Below are 19,698 nucleotides of genomic sequence, written 5' to 3'. Positions count from 1 at the left end.
AATCATCCAGAATCTCAGTTATCTGAATACAATCTTCCAAAGTTTTAGGGTAGGAAAAATAGTAACGTCTGAATATATAAGCATTATACATATTTGCTTGTGTATGTTTTTTGAGCTTGTAGCCTGCTTATGTGTGAAAAATATTCTTTATTGTCCACTGGAATTGCTGAATGGTTGAAACGTGTATTCCCTGTGTGCAGAAAAAACAAGATTTTAGATTTTTTTTATCCAGTTCAGTGTATGTTTTATTATCCTAACAATTTGATTATCTGAACTACCCTAGATCCCAATTAGTTTGGATAATTGACTCTACTGTACCTGAATCCCTTCCAAAAACAATACAAATAAGTAGACTTACTTGTGCAATGGTGTTTGTAGGCTTCCATCAACAATGTTGACTAAATCTTTTTCTCCTTTATACATTGACAGCATAAGCATTACAGCTTCAGTTATACCTTGTGCTGAAGCAAGGTGAATAGCAGTTGACTTGTCTGCCTGAATATTAAAAGAAATTATTTATTATACAGTATTGATCAAACCCCACAGCATATTGGCATTCTTATATTTTAAAAGCCAAATTGCAAATACAGACAGTATAAATTTATCTATGTGAAACATTTTATAAGTATGTATTATTGAATGCTATATTTAATCAAGATGTTATTCAAATTTAAAAAAGTTATCATTGAGTTAAAATGCATTTACTGTTATCTTAATAATTTGTTTTATATAGCTAAAAAAATAGAAAAATAAAAAAAAATCAAATTCAAATGTTTTAAATGACAATAATAAAAATAAACTCAAAAATAGTCCAGCACCATGGCTTAGAGATTAAATTCCTAACTACGACTTAAACATCTGGACACAGACAAGGATTTTGGGAGCTGAGGATTTGAGCAGGGAGGATGAAAGTGAATGACCAAGACTGGATCAACCCTTCTAGGAAAGAGAGGTGAATGGGCACCAAGCAGAAGTTGCATGCACTACAGTACATAAGTCAGAAACCTAGAGCTACTGGGAAAAATTAGGGCTAGCATAGCAAACCTTATAAGTTGTATGTGCAGTCAGGCATGTCCAGTGCTGGCCAGATATATAACCCAGTATTACAGATTGTCCTACCCGACTAACAGAAAAAAACTTGATAACAACCTGGATGATACGATCTCATGGCTGAATCTCACTATATGGGGAATGAATGGGTCATACTGCTCTCAACCTACACAGAGGAATGAAAGGACCAATGGATCATGAGAGGGCTGATGGATGGCGGGCAGTGGGGGGAATAAGGAATATTAAAAATGCAATTAAAGCTTTATAGAGCTGACCTGCATCTGTTCAACAGCAGATACAAGTAACTTTATCCAGCTGAAATTGTTTAATAAGCTTTCATACAAAACAAGACAAGGTCTAGGATGAATCATTTATTAAAGATTTATCACTAATACTAAAATGCCTATCAAGAAATCGTAAACTGCTGATTTGTCAGGAACAAGGGCAGCATAAGAACCTCATTTGCTTCTAGAAATTATAAACTTGTAATCTAAAGGAACTTGTGACAAAAACATTTTCAAGGGCTGTGATGGCTGCAACACCTGGGTGACATTGTTAATTTATTACTTCAGTGTGAAATTCCAGCCTAGAATAATGAATATAGTTCAAATATAATTTACTTAGTTTATTATTGCTGTTGTTGTTAACAGCAGTGAATAAAGTGACATAGCAGCTAAATTTATTATATATATGATGTCTTATTACAAAGTTACAGCTATCTTCAACACAAAAGCAGATAAGACTGCAAGTTTTAATAATTAGAATGAGGCTATCTTGATGACAGAATATTTTTTACAATCAAGACAGAGTCTTCATGTCAAAGCAGTCTATCTACTTTGACAATACTCTGCAAATCAGTGAACAGTATGATTTGAACCTGCAGCCCATTTCGGTTCTTAATTCACAACTTAACAATTGCCTATAGTAAAGAAGAATATACCCTGCTCACCAGGTGGTGCCTTAATGTGTACATGAGTCCATTCTATGGCACCCAGCACTTCAGGGCAGGGAACTACCCAGTAAAACTGTTGCATGTTGCTGGCCCTCTCCTCAGAACTACAGGGAAAACATATATGCTCACTGGCATGTATGAGCATAGCATCCAGGAAATGGTACAATATCCTACATGCTGATGCCTGCAACATACCCATCATGTCCCCAGTTGGTCTTTGAAATGTAACTGTAGCTAAGATTATAAAGGCTACACATACCTTAGTTTCCACTGGGGTGGGTTCCCCTCGGTTAGCTCTGGCTCTGAGTTGACAGTGGCAGAGCTCACGGAGTTCTTTTAATGTGTCCCTGTCCACTCTGTAGTGTTATATAATCTCCAGGTCATGTAGCATCTGATAAGTTACCCTGGGCCTGAGCACTCACCTCCTTCCCAGCCTAGGCCAATTGTCACCAGCACCAGAAGCATTGGCTTCAGCCACTAGCACATACATAAAGAGCAAAGTTACAGCCACCCCTAGCATTGTGTCCAGTTAACATTTTCCTCTACTCCAATGGTATTGCAGTATTCAGGACAAAAACATAATGGAGACTGCATGGATGCTTTATAGCTTGTTGAATAGCTCTACCATGTTGGATTGGTTCATTAAAATGCAATTCATCTGCTTATGATATAATTAGCATCTATTAATCACAGTTACTGCTTGCTCACTAGTGTGCTATGTGTCCCTTCAAGCAACTCCATGCACTTTTTTGCCAATAAGGTAAGTACAGGCAAAATTTCTTATTACTTTCCTCTGTTCCTTTGATATTGTGCAAACATGAAGCACAAAAAGTGAAGGAAAGGTTGCACACCCTGTACTAGAACCCAGGACCATCTATACTCTAGCTCTACACATACACATTCTGCCACAGCAATAGTCACAGAGTGAAATTTGCCATTCATCCCTCCATTTCCTGTGATTGTACTAAGAGCCACATAATGCAAACAATGACAAAAATAAAAAATAAAAACACAAAGCAGACAGAGATGGCACATTTTAACAGCAAATTCAGAGGATGAAATACAACTTGTGAACTGTGCACTGCTTACATGTTCTTTAACCCTTCACAGACCTACATGTACACCTCTGTAAGTGTAACCTCCCCCCCCCCGATATCATCATTTTCTGTTGACGTCCACTGAAAACAAACACTGTGGAAGTGCCTACACAGGGTGAACATCCCTCCATGGTTACTATTTTTTCCAATTCAGCAATTCTAATAAGCTCTGACTTCATTTGCATATTCACTGTGCTGACAGCCCTGAATCTACATGGCTGGTAACCGTGTATTCAAGGAAACTGAAGGGGAGCCCAGTGTTGTAAACATGAGGGAGGGTATTACTTTGTTAAATATCTGCACAGAAGAATACAGTTTAGATAATACTTGACTGTATTCTGTAAGCTGCATACTGCATATGCTTATGTGACAATATGAATAGTCTGCTTCTTCATTTGGGGGTGGGGGAGTGAAGCTGCATGTATGCTATTGCATTTAAAAAGATTGTTGCTATTTTTGCTCTACTTTTGCAGCATCCAGCTTGTCTAATAATGTGATAATGCATGTACTGTTACATGTTAAGTTTAGTTCTGTACTAATCTAAGAACTTTTAGTTAACCTTTTTCTGTGGCTGTATTCTGAAAGTTTTCCAATACACAGGAACGCGAACATGGAGTCTAAAAGGTTGTTTTACAGCTTGTTGAATTGCTCCACGGCGTTGGTTTGCTTCATTAGCATACAATTCAGCTACTTATGTTGTAATTAGCATTTCATGAGAGTTTCCATGCTTGCGCATGAGTGTGTCAGTACACTGAGTTTACTTAATCTAAAAATATTTGCGACCATGTGTGCATCATGCCTCGCTGCTCACACGGTGAAAAATGACCATGTAGGCTTTATTGAATCCCCCCACTGTCACAAACTTGTTCAATAGTTCTCTGTTAACAAAAAATACTATGCCCATATCTCATTGTATGATTGTTTTAAAACTTTAGGTTGAAAGCCTTAATTAGTAGCTGTAGTATTGAAATGGAATGTCAGTCCCACACAGAAAGAGTGAAATTTGTGACTTTGTTTTTTTTTTCCATTAGCAACGAATTTCATACTAGTGCAGTTAGGTAGTATATAGGTCTTTTCATAATACATTTGAATACTGAGTAATATCCCAGTAAATAAACTCTGATTCATATAACTGAGGTAAATACACTTGTATACCAACAACTTTCTCTCTCCACTCTCAGCATGGTGATAAAACACTGAATATTTTAATTTACAATGATGCTACTGATATTTATCCATACTTAGGAAATGCTTCTCTGTCCAGTTCTCAGTAACCTGATTTAAATAGCCATAGTTACTGAAACAATATTTTATACATACTTCATTATACTGGCTGTTGCTATAGCCATTTCCTGTATACTATTTCATGTGCCTCAAAACAGAAAGCCTTACAAAAGAAAATTAATAAGATGATATTGAGAGGGATGATATTAACCTTGGCAGACTGAAGTATATAAAATGAAAACTGTATACACTTTCTAGGCAGGTTACTGTCAGGCTTGTTTTCCTAACATTCACTTAATGTGTAAATATTTTCTTTAGGTTGAACAGTATCAGAAATAATAATGTCTTTACCTGAGCTAAATCAATCTTGACTCCACATTCAATGCAGTACTTGATTGCTTCTACACTTCCACTTCGAACTGCTATGTGGAGAGGACTATTCAGACCCTTATTAAGGTAATTAATATGTTTCTCAATAGAAATTCCAATATCTTGACCTTGCAAAAGAAAGCACATATGATAATATAAGAGGGTTAATGTAAGGAAGATGCACATTAGAAGCAGAAGTAAAAGCAGCAAAGTGCACTTATTGACTTAACTACCTCTTCTCAAAAGCACTTCCATGGCTCTTGTTGAACCCATAAAAGCAGCAACATGAATGGAATAATTCCCAAGCCGATTCTGACAACATATAATTGCTCCTTGGTTAATCTGAAATATCAAATAAATAAATTAATTAATTAATATATAGCAAACGTTTGTATAAATATCTCATACATCACTAATATTTGCCATATCAGATATACAGTATGAAAGGATGATGTCTGACCCACATACTTAAAGGAGCCTGAATCATACTTCTAGAAAAGTTAAAGAGTGACCATAACTTATCAGTAACATTTTGTCTATGTACACTTCTTCTGCAGATCTGAGATGTACACCCGGATTCATGAAAGTACTACCACTCAGTGCAGCTTTCTCTGTTCACATGTGCAGGGTTGTGTTGCTCAGCAATAAAATAATTCATAGTCATGCAAACACTGCACGGTAATAAACTATATTACTACATATATGTATGTACTGCGGTGGTGGTGCTGCGGTAGCGTTGTCGCCTCGTAGCAAGACGTTGTCCCGTTTGATTCTCAGCTAGAGCGTCTTCTGTGTGGAGGCATACGTGAATGGGGTGTGCCTTCGTTGAAGGTTGTGCATCAGGGCTGGCAACCCAGTACGTAAAAATCCACTACTGATCATTAGCAGACTGGAGTTCCACTGTGGCGACCACTAACCGGGAAAAGCCGAAAGACACAAGCAAACTACATATATGTATGTATGACTATGACTCATCCATTAAAGCGTACCTCTCAACTGTCCAGATTTTCACAAAATGTCCAGATTTCTTTCACCCTCATATTTAGGTCTGTCTACATAAAATGTGTGGTTTCCTGGCAAGTCACTGAGGACTAAAGTCACTAAATAATGATGTACATTTGAGTTTCAGACTTCAAAGCCTTCAGAAAATGCATGCTAACACAAATCCGGTTATTCTAGCAACTTTCTAAGTTTATAAGAGCAATATTTAAAATGTGTCCCTATTTTGGGGCCCTTGTCTGCACATTATTTTGGACTTTGCCCAGATTTCTAGTTCTAAGAGGTGGAGAGCTATGCATCCTAGTAGTTTAAGGAGCTGCAGGTGGGTAACCTACAAACTCGTGTGTGTGTATATACACAAACACACACACACACACACACACACACACACACACACACACACACACACACACACACTCACACATGCACATGCACATGGACACACACCCACATACACTAGCTCTTCACACAACTATCTGAACAGAAGAAGCAAAGAAGAGCAGAGCTACTTTGGTTTAAAAAGCTCTACTCTGCTGAGGGGCCCCTACTTAGATAATCCCACAGGCAAAAAGATGTGTGTTTGGCTAATAGCCATATGTATGCATGTTTTCTACACTGCTCACCTTACTTATTTGTGCTAACTTTAACCCTACACATTATGTTACTAAAAACTTTTTCCCTACCAGTTATTACTAAGAAGTTTTGTCCTTAGATATATGATATAAATTATTTTAGCTGGATAGAGTTATTAGATGTTTTGTGATTAAATATTATGACTTTTCAGTATTTTGTGCTTTCACACACACACACACACACACACACATATATATATATATATATATATATATATATATATATATATATATATCTATGGGTATATGTTAGAACGTCAGCTGTTCATCAGATCGACATTCCATCCCCCCCGAAACACCAAAATGGCACAACATCAAATTGCTATAACACAAAACATCAAAGCATTGCATATACATATTTTAGCAGGGGAACAAGGCATTCTGCACCATCCCCATGTGGAGGCCTGTGCCTTCCACACCTCATGCTAAGTATATACACCAGCTCTGAGATCACACTATAACTAGGAATAAGCCAAATCCCAAAAAGATGTACTACAATCCTGTACAGTCACCCACTTGCACTCTGATCTTTTGATATTTATGGCATGTTGATATTGTGTCTTTTTGATGTGTTAGAGTAGATGTTATAAATCTCAATATCATGAACATTTGATGTTCTAACATAGACTAATAAATAGACAGATGCAGATTCATAAGCCTCTGATTTAGTACAGTTTTCTTAGGTTATTAAGAATAGTTTTAGAGAAAATACTTTTAGGGTGCATACTATATCCATGCACTGGAGAGGAGCATTTGGCCCTGCATATGTCAGACCTTTCCACCAACTACATAGAGTAGTAACTTCTACACACCAATGGATATTTATATGTAGTAACCTCTACACACCAATGGATATTTATATGTAGTAACCTCTACACACCAATGGATATTTATATGTAGTAACCTCTACACACCAATGGATATTTATATGTAGTAACCTCTACACACCAATGGATATTTATATGTAGTAACCTCTACACACCATTGGATATTTATATGTAGTAACCTCTACACACCAATGGATATTTATATGTAGTAACCTCTACACACCAATGGATATTTATATGTAGTAACCTCTACACACCAATGGATATTTAGATGTAGTAACCTCTACACACCAATGGATATTTATATGTAGTAAGCTCTACACACCAATGGATATTTATATGTAGTAACCTCTACACACCAATGGATATTTAGATGTAGTAACCTCTACACACCAATGGATATTTATATGTCAAAAAGAAAACCGAAAAACTAAAAGCAACCAAAGTAATTATTGTACATTATAAATAAAAACTTTTTGCTCCAATAAAAACTATTAAAAACTACTAACATAAAAAATAAAACACCGAGACCGGACTGTGGTTTAGCACTTTCATTCCTTTAATGCTGTCAGGAACTTCTTCAGAACTCATACTACTTGTTTAATACATTCAGTATAAATAGAGTGCTCACAGAAATAATTTAAATTAGTCATGATGTCATTCTCATTAACTAAACAATTACTACTTAAACAGAATAAAACAACCAATGGTATACTAACTTTTGTTGAATAGCCTATAGAAAGCTGTATGTAATGAATAAGACCCAATAATGTTTAAACCAATGATGTCATGTCTAAGCTCCATGCAAGCCAATACCCTGTTAAAGCAAATACATATTCATACAGTAGAGAATTGCGAATAATATTCACAGTGACTACTACTTCCACCATTCAGATGAATCATTTGTTTGCCCAGCGTAAAGCACATTTTATATTTAAAGAGTCATTCAGACCTGGAAATGTTTCTGAGTTCAGCAGTAATTGCCATTTAAGTTCTTTTAGCTCCAATAATGTTTCACAATCACCAAAAATTGTCCCACTTGCTCTAAAATAATAAACTTAAAACCTGTAAAATTATTACATAGCATGCTATGTTTTCCCAGTGCATTACTGCAGTCTGAATGTCTTATAGCTGACAAATGCTCCTTCACTCTGTCTGACAATTTTCTGATTGTTTTACCCACATAAAACGCCATGCAGGAGTTGCAAATAGTGGCGTATACTACGAACGTCGAGTGACAGTCAAAATGTTTGTAGAATTTGACTGTCAGTTTACAATGTCTGAAAGTGTATTCATTCCCTGTTCGCATGTGTGGGCATATTATGCATTGCCCACAGGTGTAAATGCCTCTCGGTTCATCATTTGTTTGGGGTGGTTCCAAGTAGAAGTAAGGCTTGTCTTTTTCAAAGGGCATTTTAAGCGTTGTGGTACGCTTATATGAAAATTTAGGATGCTGTCCTAATATATTGCTAAGGTTCATGTTAGCTCCTATAATGTTCCAGTTTTTCTCTAGGATATGCCATATGGAACGCATATCCCTGCTAATGGGAAGCGGATAGCTGCAGCTTCTGTCTGTTACTTCCGAGGTGCTTTGTGTGTTATTGGAAATGAAGCCATGTAAAATGTTTGGTTTATGCCTGCTATGCCTTTGTGCTGCTACCTCAGTGAAAACTTCGTAAATTAACTGTGCTGGGTAATGCTTCTTTTCAAACAAACATGATAAAAATCTACATTCTTGCAAGAAGGTGTTGTCATTTGATATGATTCTGGACAAGCGAATGAATTGTCCTCGTAAAACATTACGTTTCATAAAAAATGGGTGTTGGCTTCGGAAATCCAGGAAATTATTTCTGTATGTATCTTTTCGGTACACATTCGAGTTGAATGTATGATTGTCATTGGTAATGGATATTTCAGTATCCAAAAAGGTAATTCTATCTCCGCAGCCTGAGGTCACAAAATCTAAGTAAGGTAAGCTGTTAGACAGTTCTTGTAAAAAGGCATCCAGCTCACTTCTTGGTCCTTCCCACAGAAAAAAAATATCATCTATATAGTGTTTGTAAAGGTGCACTTTGTTAAACTGGGGTAGATTAATAAGTGTTTCAGCTTCCCATGTACTTAGTACTAAATTCGCAAATGCTGGGGCCATTTTTGACCCCATAGCAACACCTTTAATCTGTTGGTAAATCTGGTTATGAAAATGAAAAAAATTGTTTGTTAACACAACAGTGGTGAGGGCCATCAGGATTTCTATTCTTTGTGTTTCTAGTCCTACATGTTTATTAAGAAATAACTCGATAGCCTAGAGACCTTCTAGATGTGGAATATTTGTGTATAACGCTACTATGTCTAGCGTTACCAAAATACAGTTGGATAAATCTTTCGTGCACTTATGTAGTTCATTTAAAAAGTCCCAAGAGTCCCTAATGTAGAACTTTGTTGCTTGCACTATAGGGTTAAAAACACTGTCTAGGTATTCAGAAATGTTCTCAGTCTTGGTTCGCTTATTCGAAATAATTAATCTAAAGGGAGGGTTTACAGCATTTTTATGGATTTTGGGTATGCCAAACATCTTACCTAGGCATGGATTGCTGACAGAAAGGAACATGTATTCTTCCAGTGAAATCTGTTGTTCCCTTTCTAGCATTTTCAGCAGCTTATCCACTTTGGAGAAATGTTTATTGACTTCATTAATGTTTGTTTTTTTGTAAAAGGCGTTATCCAGTAACATATTATCTATCTTCGAGACATACTCCATTGTGTCCATTAGAACTAAACCTGTCCCTTTATCAGCTTTCATTAGTCTCACATTTTTGTCTTGACACAATTCCTTAAGGGCCTGTTGCTCAGCTGCTGTGATGTTATACCATTTATAGTTGCTGGGTTGACTTAATAAATGTCTTAGCTCAAACTCACATACATTTTGAAAGGTGGCAAGTGTAGTGTTCATTATTGGGTTAAATAGGCTGGCATGTCTAAGGGTTCGTGTTTGTAGACTACTAGTACTGTTCATGGTATCATCTAAACTTGTGGTGTTTGTTGCAGGCATATTTTCCTGTCTGTTATCAAAAAATATTTTTAGATTCAGTTTCCGTAAATAAAGCCTTAATTCCAACAGTGTGTCTGTGATTTTTGCTCTTTGTGTTGGAATGAACGTAAATCCTCTATTAAGAAGCTGCATTTGTTCTTCTGACAAATTTTTGTTAGTTAGGTTAAAAACTGCATTTGAAAGAAAGTGTTCCCTTGTCCTTAGTAAGCTGTTCTCGTCGTGCTCCTCGTCATCATTGTCCGTACCCCGAAGTTGAATCTGTTCTGGTTCCCTCTCCAACCCCCTCTCCTGCCTCTCCCCCCGCCTCTCACACCTGCTGGTGTTGTTGCCACTATGTCTGGGTTGACCAGTGGCTGTGGTAATAAAAAAGACTCTTGCATATTATCCGCATTCAGGTTAGGTGAGAAATTCTGAGGTCTTAATCCTGTGGGCGGGGAGTGTACATTATTCACAGCTATATGCTGGGGATTCAGCAACATCAGAGGGGGTGGTAGTTGATCATTAATTGAAGAATGTTGACCTCTGTGGTGTCCTGGTGGAGGGGGGGTGGTGGTGGTGTAGCTTGTCTCTGCACCTGTTGAGCCTGTTGGTTCACATATGTCCCTGTGCGAGGAAATCTTTCATAATTAAGTCTATATGCAGAGGGGTTTTGATACTGTTGCATATGTAGTACGCTCTACACACCAATGGATATTTAGATGTAGTAACCTCTAGACACCAATGGATATTTATATGTAGTAACCTCTACACACCAATGGATATTTAGATGTAGTAACCTCTAGACACCAATGGATATTTATATGTAGTAAGCTCTACACACCAATGGATATTTATATGTAGTAAGCTCTACACACCAATGGATATTTATATGTAGTAAGCTCTACACACCAATGGATATTTAGATGTAGTATCCTCTACACACCAATGGATATTTATATGTAGTAACCTCTACACACCAATGGATATTTATATGTAGTAACCTCTACACACCAATGGATATTTAGATGTAGTAACCTCTACACACCAATGGATATTTATATGTAGTAAGCTCTACACACCAATGGATATTTATATGTAGTAACCTCTACACACCAATGGATATTTAGATGCACTATTTTACTCATTTAAGGTTTGGTTACTACCATTTTTTATCTTTACTCTTATATCTCATTTTGTTCTGTTGTAAGTTTTTTGTTCTTTTTGGAGTTTTAAGAGGGATCTGCTAGTGTCTGTTAGGAAAGAATGGTTTTGCAGACATTGAATAATATCCATCCAACTAATAAACTACAAATATTTAATAACATTTTTATTTAGCTGTAGGGCTGTGTGACTTAGTCGTCCCTGTCTGGCTATTGCTGATTTCTGTCTGTAGCTGAAAAATAGCTTTCCTCATTTATCTACAAGTATTTAATGATGTCTTTATTTAGCTGTACTGATGTGTAACATATTGATCCCTGCTTGACTATTGCTGATCTCTGTTTGCATTTGATTTTTTCCTACCCTTCTGACCTTCTCAATGAAAGAGGCATTCCACCATATTAGTGAACCATGTTGATGTGGATACAATTATATAAGAAAATGTAGAACACCAAAAATGCCAAACTGATAAAAACTGAAAAAAATAATAATTTCCAGCGTATACTTTCCTGAATGCACAAAATATCAATACACTCAACAACAAAACAAAAAAAATGTATACCCAATAGTGCATTATAAAATGTTTTGTACAAGAGACAGGACACACACACACTCATCTACCTGCAACCTGGGACAATATTTTGATCATTCATATATTCAACTTTATACTCAATAATAGGTACAATCAAAATTGTGGGCATTTACTAATAAACACACACAAAAAGATGATAAACTACTGTTCATTATTTTATTGTGCACACACACACACACACACAGATATATATATATATATATATATATATATATATATATATATATATATATATATATATATATATATATCTTAAAAATATGTTTCTGAATGAAATCAACCTGTAAATAAATAAATAAATAACATATTTTGTAACCAAGGCAGAATATGTACATTTCTGTATCATCAAAGACATGTAGTAAAAAATGGGATTTGATCAAAATATCTATATCTATATAGAAGTCTTGTGGAGACGTGTGGAGACTTCCAATCCCTCATGTAGGTGATACCACCTAATGCCCAATATCATCACATCATGGAGAAGAGAACTAAAATTCTACTTTTTCCAGCTTGAATTGATAAATTAAGATTTGTTAAAATGAGAACTGACACATTGCCATTTATTACATTTTCCAGAGGTAGTCTCACAGTTTCCCCCTGTCCGTATGTTTAGCATGACTAAACTTCAGACTTCTCCCCAAAAAATGGAATTATATTTTCTAACATCTCTACTTTATACCATCTATAAATACCTGAAAATATATGCTCATTGATCAGTTATATCATTGTTTATCAGTAATAGAGCAATTCCCCACTGTTCTCAGCATCCAATAAATGCCAGTATTTCATACTACTCACCTGATACTAAAAACATCCATTCTACTCGTGCATGAGACTTCTTGTATAAAAATTAGTCTAATTATCTATTTTATGTAAACTTTTTAAACATCTTTTTCTGCATCGACCCATTTCAATGAAGTTTTAGAGAGTGTTTTATTTAGGCAAGGGCATGAATCAAAAACATATATAACATGAAAAGACATCCTTTAATTCTATTCATCTTTAACGTAACCATTTTATTACCATAGTGATGGGAAGGAGAAGTTTGAACAGATTTACAGATATGATTAATACAATATGCAAAAAATGTAAGCTTCTGAAGTATGTATATTCAGTTGTATTCTACATAACAGAAAGTATAAGTAAGGTTAGTGCTAGAAAATGTAAATATTTTTTCCACATCCAAATGAAGATTGAAAAATTATCATATGTTTAATTAATATCATAAGAAAGCTTAAAAAGAGCATTTAATCCACACGACACTGCTAGGACTTCAAACAAGTTGGCAAAGTGCAGTAACTGTTAAGCTTGTATAGGGGGGGCAGGGCAAGGAAGCATATTATGAAGTAGTATGCTGAGAACAAATGAGCTTTAATAATAAAAAAAGAAATATGTTGTGTAACATGGCAGGAACAGAGATATTTACCCTGAGTCATGAATATTGTTCTCACTAATCAATATTCCAAGATTTCACTTAATCCCATTATCACAAAAGGTCAACAAATATGCACACATGTTTAACATGCAATTAAATTACTGCATACCTTTTCATAGGCGAACAGCTTCTATTAAACTCAGATGTTTTAAGCTTTGTGTTTTATTATGTAGAAATATATTAATTTGTTTAACAATTGAGTTTTCTTTTATTCTCTGCTCATTGTTAGATAAACACCTTTCTTGTCTGTAGATGACTCTGGCTCCCATTTCTTTTGTTTCTAAATTTGGTATATGATGTTTAATATTTTCTGATACAAATGAGTTTCTGATACAAATGGCTGACTGGTCTGTATTATAGATAACTCCAAAGGACAGCTGGATTGTTTATTTGATCTCATTGATAACCATTTGCTGGACTATTGATTACTGTGATCTCACTGATAACCATTTGCTAGACTATTGATTACTGTGATCTCACTGATAACCATTTGCTGGACTATTGATTAAGAAGAACATAAAAACAACAATTGTGATACTGAATTCAAAGGGTATTAACAATTATGCTTATGGATAAAACCAATATTTTGATTATTAAAATTGTGTTGTTTGAACATAAATGATTCTTATTGCTTTCCTTGCAAATGATTGATGTTTTGCAGAATTAATGACAAATGATTACCCTAATTAGTCAGTAATAATAAAGTAACATATTTACCAGAATATTAATCCCTTCATGATTATTTCTACAGCATGCTGTCAACAAGGGAGTGTTTCCAAGTTCCCCCTCCAGATTCAGATCGATGCCTTTATGTCCAGCTAGCACCTACAGAGACAAAAACCATCATTAAATTTATTACACACTTATTATACATATGATTAGTGAACATATTAATTATCATTTCATTTTGTATGCATGCTACTGGAAAATACGATTCGACCATTGTTTGCACTGTCATGAGCAGGTTGCCTAAAATTAACCTGTATCAAATAAAATGCTCCTTTTAATACGTGATCATAATATTCCAAATTCAGATAGAAAACATCTTGTATAGTCATTTATTTCACATCATTCAAAAATGTGTGTACTTTTTTATCACTTCTTATATTCCTTATTTATGCATAACAATTTCATTTTTTAATGAAAAACTGTTAAAACTCTTATATAGCACTCCTTTCCTCAACTGTTTCCCAACCATCTCCTTCGTGCATTTATTCTGTCTCAAAAATTTATCTAACAACCTTTCAGTGAATAGTTATCTAACCCAACTACCCAATACCCTTGTTCATCCTTCAGTACTATATATCATTATGTTTATATGAAGAATGCATCATCTTGAAAGTGAAATTCTCCTTTCTATTTGCTGATTGGTTTTCTTCATAATGATTTCACTCTTTTAGTGAATTATCATCTCATCATTATATGAACATTGTCACTCATGTATTTATTATCTTCATAAGTATTGCACATGCCACCACTTTCCTTTGGCCTGGAGATGAGTAGCTTTATAAATTTTTATTCATCTCATCCTCCATCTTATTCTTCTCTTATAGAGCCATCTATAGTATATATTCAACTGTCTGTACATTGTCCATCTCTTTCACCCATCATTCCTTTTGTGAAGACTGGTAGAAATGTGAAATCTGCCAGCCTAGCCAGATAGAATTTGGTACATAATTCTGTCATTTGTAAATATGAATGGAAACTACAAACTTGTTTTCTTAAATGAAAGAATATGCTGTGAAATGTTGAACTTAAAACAATGCAGCAACATTGTCCTCTGCTGTAAAGAAAGCTAAGTCAAGTATTTCTTGTCTGTCCTTTGAAGATTAAAATTATTTAATGTCTGTTCCTTTGAAGTTAGAATTTGGAGTTGATGAGTCTGGAGTGAAGCATCCTGCCTATTGTTTTAACTTAAGGAATAATTGCTAGAGTTTACATGTGGAATGCCATTTATGGCTATAGTTTCCTGCATGTGCAAGATAACAAGAATGTAGTATCTGTCAGCCTGGGAACCCCAGGAAAGTGTGAAATGATGTAATGGGAAGCAGGACTGAAAACAGCAATTTAAACAGAGAGAATCAGAAGGCATTAAGTATTTTTGTCTTGACCATCCAACTCACAGCACTGCCTGTTGTCTTATGTAAGTTATCTTAGACTTGTGTTTTCTTTTAGAAATAGCTAGGCACTAGAAAGATTAGACTAAGTGTTTTTCTGTGATGTCAGAACTGTACTACGGAATTATTTTAAGTATTTATCTGTGATCTCTGAATTCTTGACTAGCATTGTGTAGTAAGAAGTATTGTCTTGTGTTTTTATTATTTATTATTAAATATTTTAAAACCTTTCAAATGTGGCTCTTTTTATAGAGATAAGTTAAGCTCTAAGAGTGCATTGCATGTATATAAGGATCCTGTACCAAGTCACTCTTATAAGGCTTGACTGTTTAATCACACTACCAATTGGATAATAATATTGCACAGTAATAATTGGACACCCTTTTAAGGGCCTTTGAGTAGCTGATAAGTATTAGTGGGTGGTGGCAAATGGAACTATCATATAGTGTGGGAGAAAGGGACACAGCTGGAGAAACTGTGCCAGCCTTCCCCAGGAGTGCCTGTGTGGTTGTATAAACTCATATCTCAAAGTGCATGTGTGTGTGTGTGTGTGTGTGTGTGTGTGTGTGTGTGTGTGTGTGTGTGTGTGTTAGTAAACTACTTGGGCAGGGACACGAAGCACTGGTTGGACAGAGAGGGTGCTAGAGGTTTTAGCTTGCCCACTAGGCTGAGATCTGGACCCTATAGCTGTGCCAGTGGGGAGTCTTATTGGGGACCTGGAGAGCAAGGGAGTAACCAGCCCCGGACTGACTGTGATCTTCATGTGCTCTTAAGGGAAGTTGCACTTTACTGTGTGTATTTGTTATCCTTTCTTTATATATGAGATGCCCTCTCTGGTGTTAGTGGTGAGGATTTAGGCTCCTTGATTGCTGGGCCAGGGGTCACACTTTCTTTGCTGTATCTTTCTTTGGACATGTTTTTGTTGTCAGTTTTAGGTAAAATGCAGGCTTTTTGTTACTCCTTGCCATGCACTTCCTTACCTACTTCGGCATCTGTAATCCTCAAAACGTTTTGAACTTGCAAGATCAAATGTATGTCATTACATCAAAAGCCAGATTCACTGAAAGTTGTGATTATATGGGACAGCTGTCTTTTGCAGTGTTGTTCTATCCTTAGACAAATTATTTATAATGGTACCTGCGCTTTAAAACCAGACATAATCAAATCTAGGGTCACATCAACATTGAAAAAGACATCAGTCGCAATTAATCAAGAATTCCACTGAATAAAACTTTTGATGAAGTTCATGACACCAATTAGATCTCATGTTCTATACTTAGAGTTATTGTATCACTTCATATAAGTAAGAACCAACAAAGGGAACACATCTCAAATAAATAGTAGGATCTCAAAATAATTTGCATTCATGTCAAAGTGCAACACAAAAGTTGTGATATGTTTGAGCAATAACATTTCCAACAGATGGATATAGGGTGTTTTATGCAGATTAAAATTTGAACAAGCAATCACAGGTGCTTAACATTATGTGTACTCTTAGACTGATACTGTGCATTGGTAAACTAGAAGTAAAACCTGGCACAGCATGCGCAACATTATTGTTGTAACCAGTAACCACAGCAAGTGAGAGAGAGACCAAGAGAGAGAGATGTTGTTTTTTTCCAGCAACTAGTGCAATGTGGGCAACCAGTTGCTACTTTGCCTAGAATGAAGAGGCCACAAGAAAGACATCACCAGTGGCTGTCTGAGTAGGATGTTTTAGACAGGTACAGAATGGGCAGTTTGGTCATTTTATGTGCTTGTGATACACATGTCCCACACATGATTTCTACATAACCAATGCACTAACCCCATATTTTTTTAATCAGCGCATCTTATTTGTTGGGCATGCTCATGTCAGAGACTTTCCTGCAGCATGTATGTTACTTTGGTGGAATATCCTAAACTATATTATCTAAAATCTTGGATAAGATCTGGTCTGTCATATGCCATGAGTCTAGAAGCTAAATAGGGTCCCAGGAACAGCAGGTAAGAACTATGTAACCTGGAAGTGTTTATTGAGATTATGTACTTCCCTCCAGTGTTTGATTACATTTACTGCAGCCTTTTGGCTGAATTAACCCCACCAGGGATAACAGAAAATCATATCTCAGCCAGAATGGATGCCATTCACTTCCTCTGGAACAAACTCCCAATTCATGTAAAACAGAGCTCCTCAATGACCCTATTTAAATGTAACCTGGCAATTGGATGGGAAATCCTAAATTTACTCTGAGGGTTTCACCTATGGTCCTCTTAGACAGGCCCAGCTGGTGCTGATCTTAGATTCGCACACAGACATAGACTATATATCTTGGTCCATAAGGGAACAAGGGTATAACACAACTAGGCTTGTAGAGGCCTTAAACCAAAAGTCTAATAACCTCCTATAATCCTATGATCCTATGATCGTATTAATTAATATTGTATATAAAGACGAGAGGAAGCTGTCTGAAAAGTGGGAATTAATCAAAACCAATGCATCTATTCATTTTATTTTCCTTGTTATATTTATTGTTCTTAATCAGATTGATGAACTGGTGCTAAGACACTTTCAGTTACATCCCTGGTGAAAACAAGTGCAAATAACAATATGGAATGATAATCTGACAAGAAAAACACAGTAGACAGTACCTATAAAGCACAACTGAGAGACAGATATGCATTGGATATATACGTGAAATATACTTGAAATAAAGGATGGTGCATTAATAAGCAAATAGTATAGGCTAAACAATTAAAACAGTAAAAGAAAATAATTAAACCTTGAAAGAAACTGAAAAGGGTATTTAGAAAACCGTTGTTGACATTCATGATAGACATTAAATATTTAGAAATAAAATTTACGGTAATTACAGTAAATAAGCACCAAACCTCTAACTGTATGTTTAATAGCACCTGCAATAAAGCAAAAAATATTAAAACAAAAAAGCCATCTCAAGAAAGAAATGCAGCAAAACAGAACTTACTATAAAAGGGCATCACAAATAAATAAATATAAACAAACATACACCAAAGGTTTCATGGATTGTATGGTTGTATGACCTAATTACCTTCTGGTTCTTGTTGTCTGAGGTGTCCTCCTGCTTCATTTGCCCTCCAGCTCACTTCATTCCCCTATCCTGACCCCTAATCCATCCCACCCCACTACCTCTACATTTAAACCTATTCACATCGCACCCCTTCCTCTGCCAGCTCCACCCCATCATCCCCTTCCTCTGATAGCACCAGCATCCTCATCTATACACTCCATCTCTCACCATATTCCTATTAATATCAACCTAGCACCCTATCTACATACTAATCCCCTTCCTTCTTTTCTACAAACATTACTACTTTCCTCAAATTATCTACATAAGGAGTTTGTCTGATTAACTCTCTAATAATCCCTAATCTAAAATTATTCTCCTACTCTGCTAACACTAATGTTCTTCTCCCTCTTTTCATTATCATTGTATATCTGGTCCCTATCCAACCTACTCTAAGCTCTCCTACACACACTACGTCTTACACAAATAACACAAATCACTACTGCCTACTCATCACCACTCATCTCTTTCACACAGACAATATATTCTTCTTTAAACCCAAACTGTTTCAAACACAACTATACCTGCTTAACATTGCACTTACTGACAATTTAACTAAAATGAAATCCTATCTTTGCTATACAATTTTGAAATTCCTCCAGCTCTGTGGTGAAATTCACCCTAACCCTGGTCCCAACATCTCACAATCCACATCTTCAATCCTTATTCCAGGTACACAAAATATGCTTAAATTTATCTCAGTAAACACCCACATAGCGTGTACAATAACATTTCTGAGTTGAATGCTTGGGTGACTACACAATCTCCTGACATGCTAGTAATCACTGAAACCTGGCTTATACCACACATAAAGGTACCAAATTACTTCCTCCATGCTGTAATTTGTTCAGAGCTAACCAACTTAAAAGAAAAGGAGATGGTATTGAATAATATATCCTGCATCTATTTCCTTAACCCCTCGCAACCAATCCATATTAACTTTGACAACGCCAAACTATTGATCACCTGCCTTAAATTAAACAATAATAAAAGTCTGTGAATTATAGCTTTATACGTACCCCCTGGCAATAACTTATCAACTCTGGAAAGTATCCTATCTTGGGTATCAAAAAAATATTTCTCTGGAAACAGTAATATTAGGTGATGTCAGCAATGACTGGTAGAAACTTCA

General features: G+C 35.8%; 1 protein-coding gene across 1 annotated transcript in view; it reads right to left on the bottom strand.

Moving 5' to 3' along the window:
• Positions 1-19,698, bottom strand: part of LOC122797757 (transient receptor potential cation channel subfamily A member 1-like) — a 1,751,748-nt gene that overhangs the window by 1,713,826 nt on the left and 18,224 nt on the right. Inside the window, exons 4-7 of the mRNA XM_044066281.1 lie at positions 14,081-14,188; positions 4,926-5,034; positions 4,675-4,820; positions 359-495 (exon numbers count right to left, since the gene is read on the bottom strand). Of these exons, the coding sequence (XP_043922216.1) occupies positions 359-495; positions 4,675-4,820; positions 4,926-5,034; positions 14,081-14,188 (500 nt within the window). The remainder of the gene's footprint in view (positions 1-358; positions 496-4,674; positions 4,821-4,925; positions 5,035-14,080; positions 14,189-19,698) is intronic.

This window comes from Protopterus annectens, chromosome 3.part1, assembly GCF_019279795.1.
Source record: "Protopterus annectens isolate FY-2018-M chromosome 3.part1, PAN1.0, whole genome shotgun sequence".
Classification (NCBI taxonomy): Eukaryota; Metazoa; Chordata; order Ceratodontiformes; family Protopteridae; genus Protopterus; species Protopterus annectens.
Note: the sequence above shows the minus strand (reverse complement) of the source record. Positions and strands in the feature narration are given on the sequence as shown.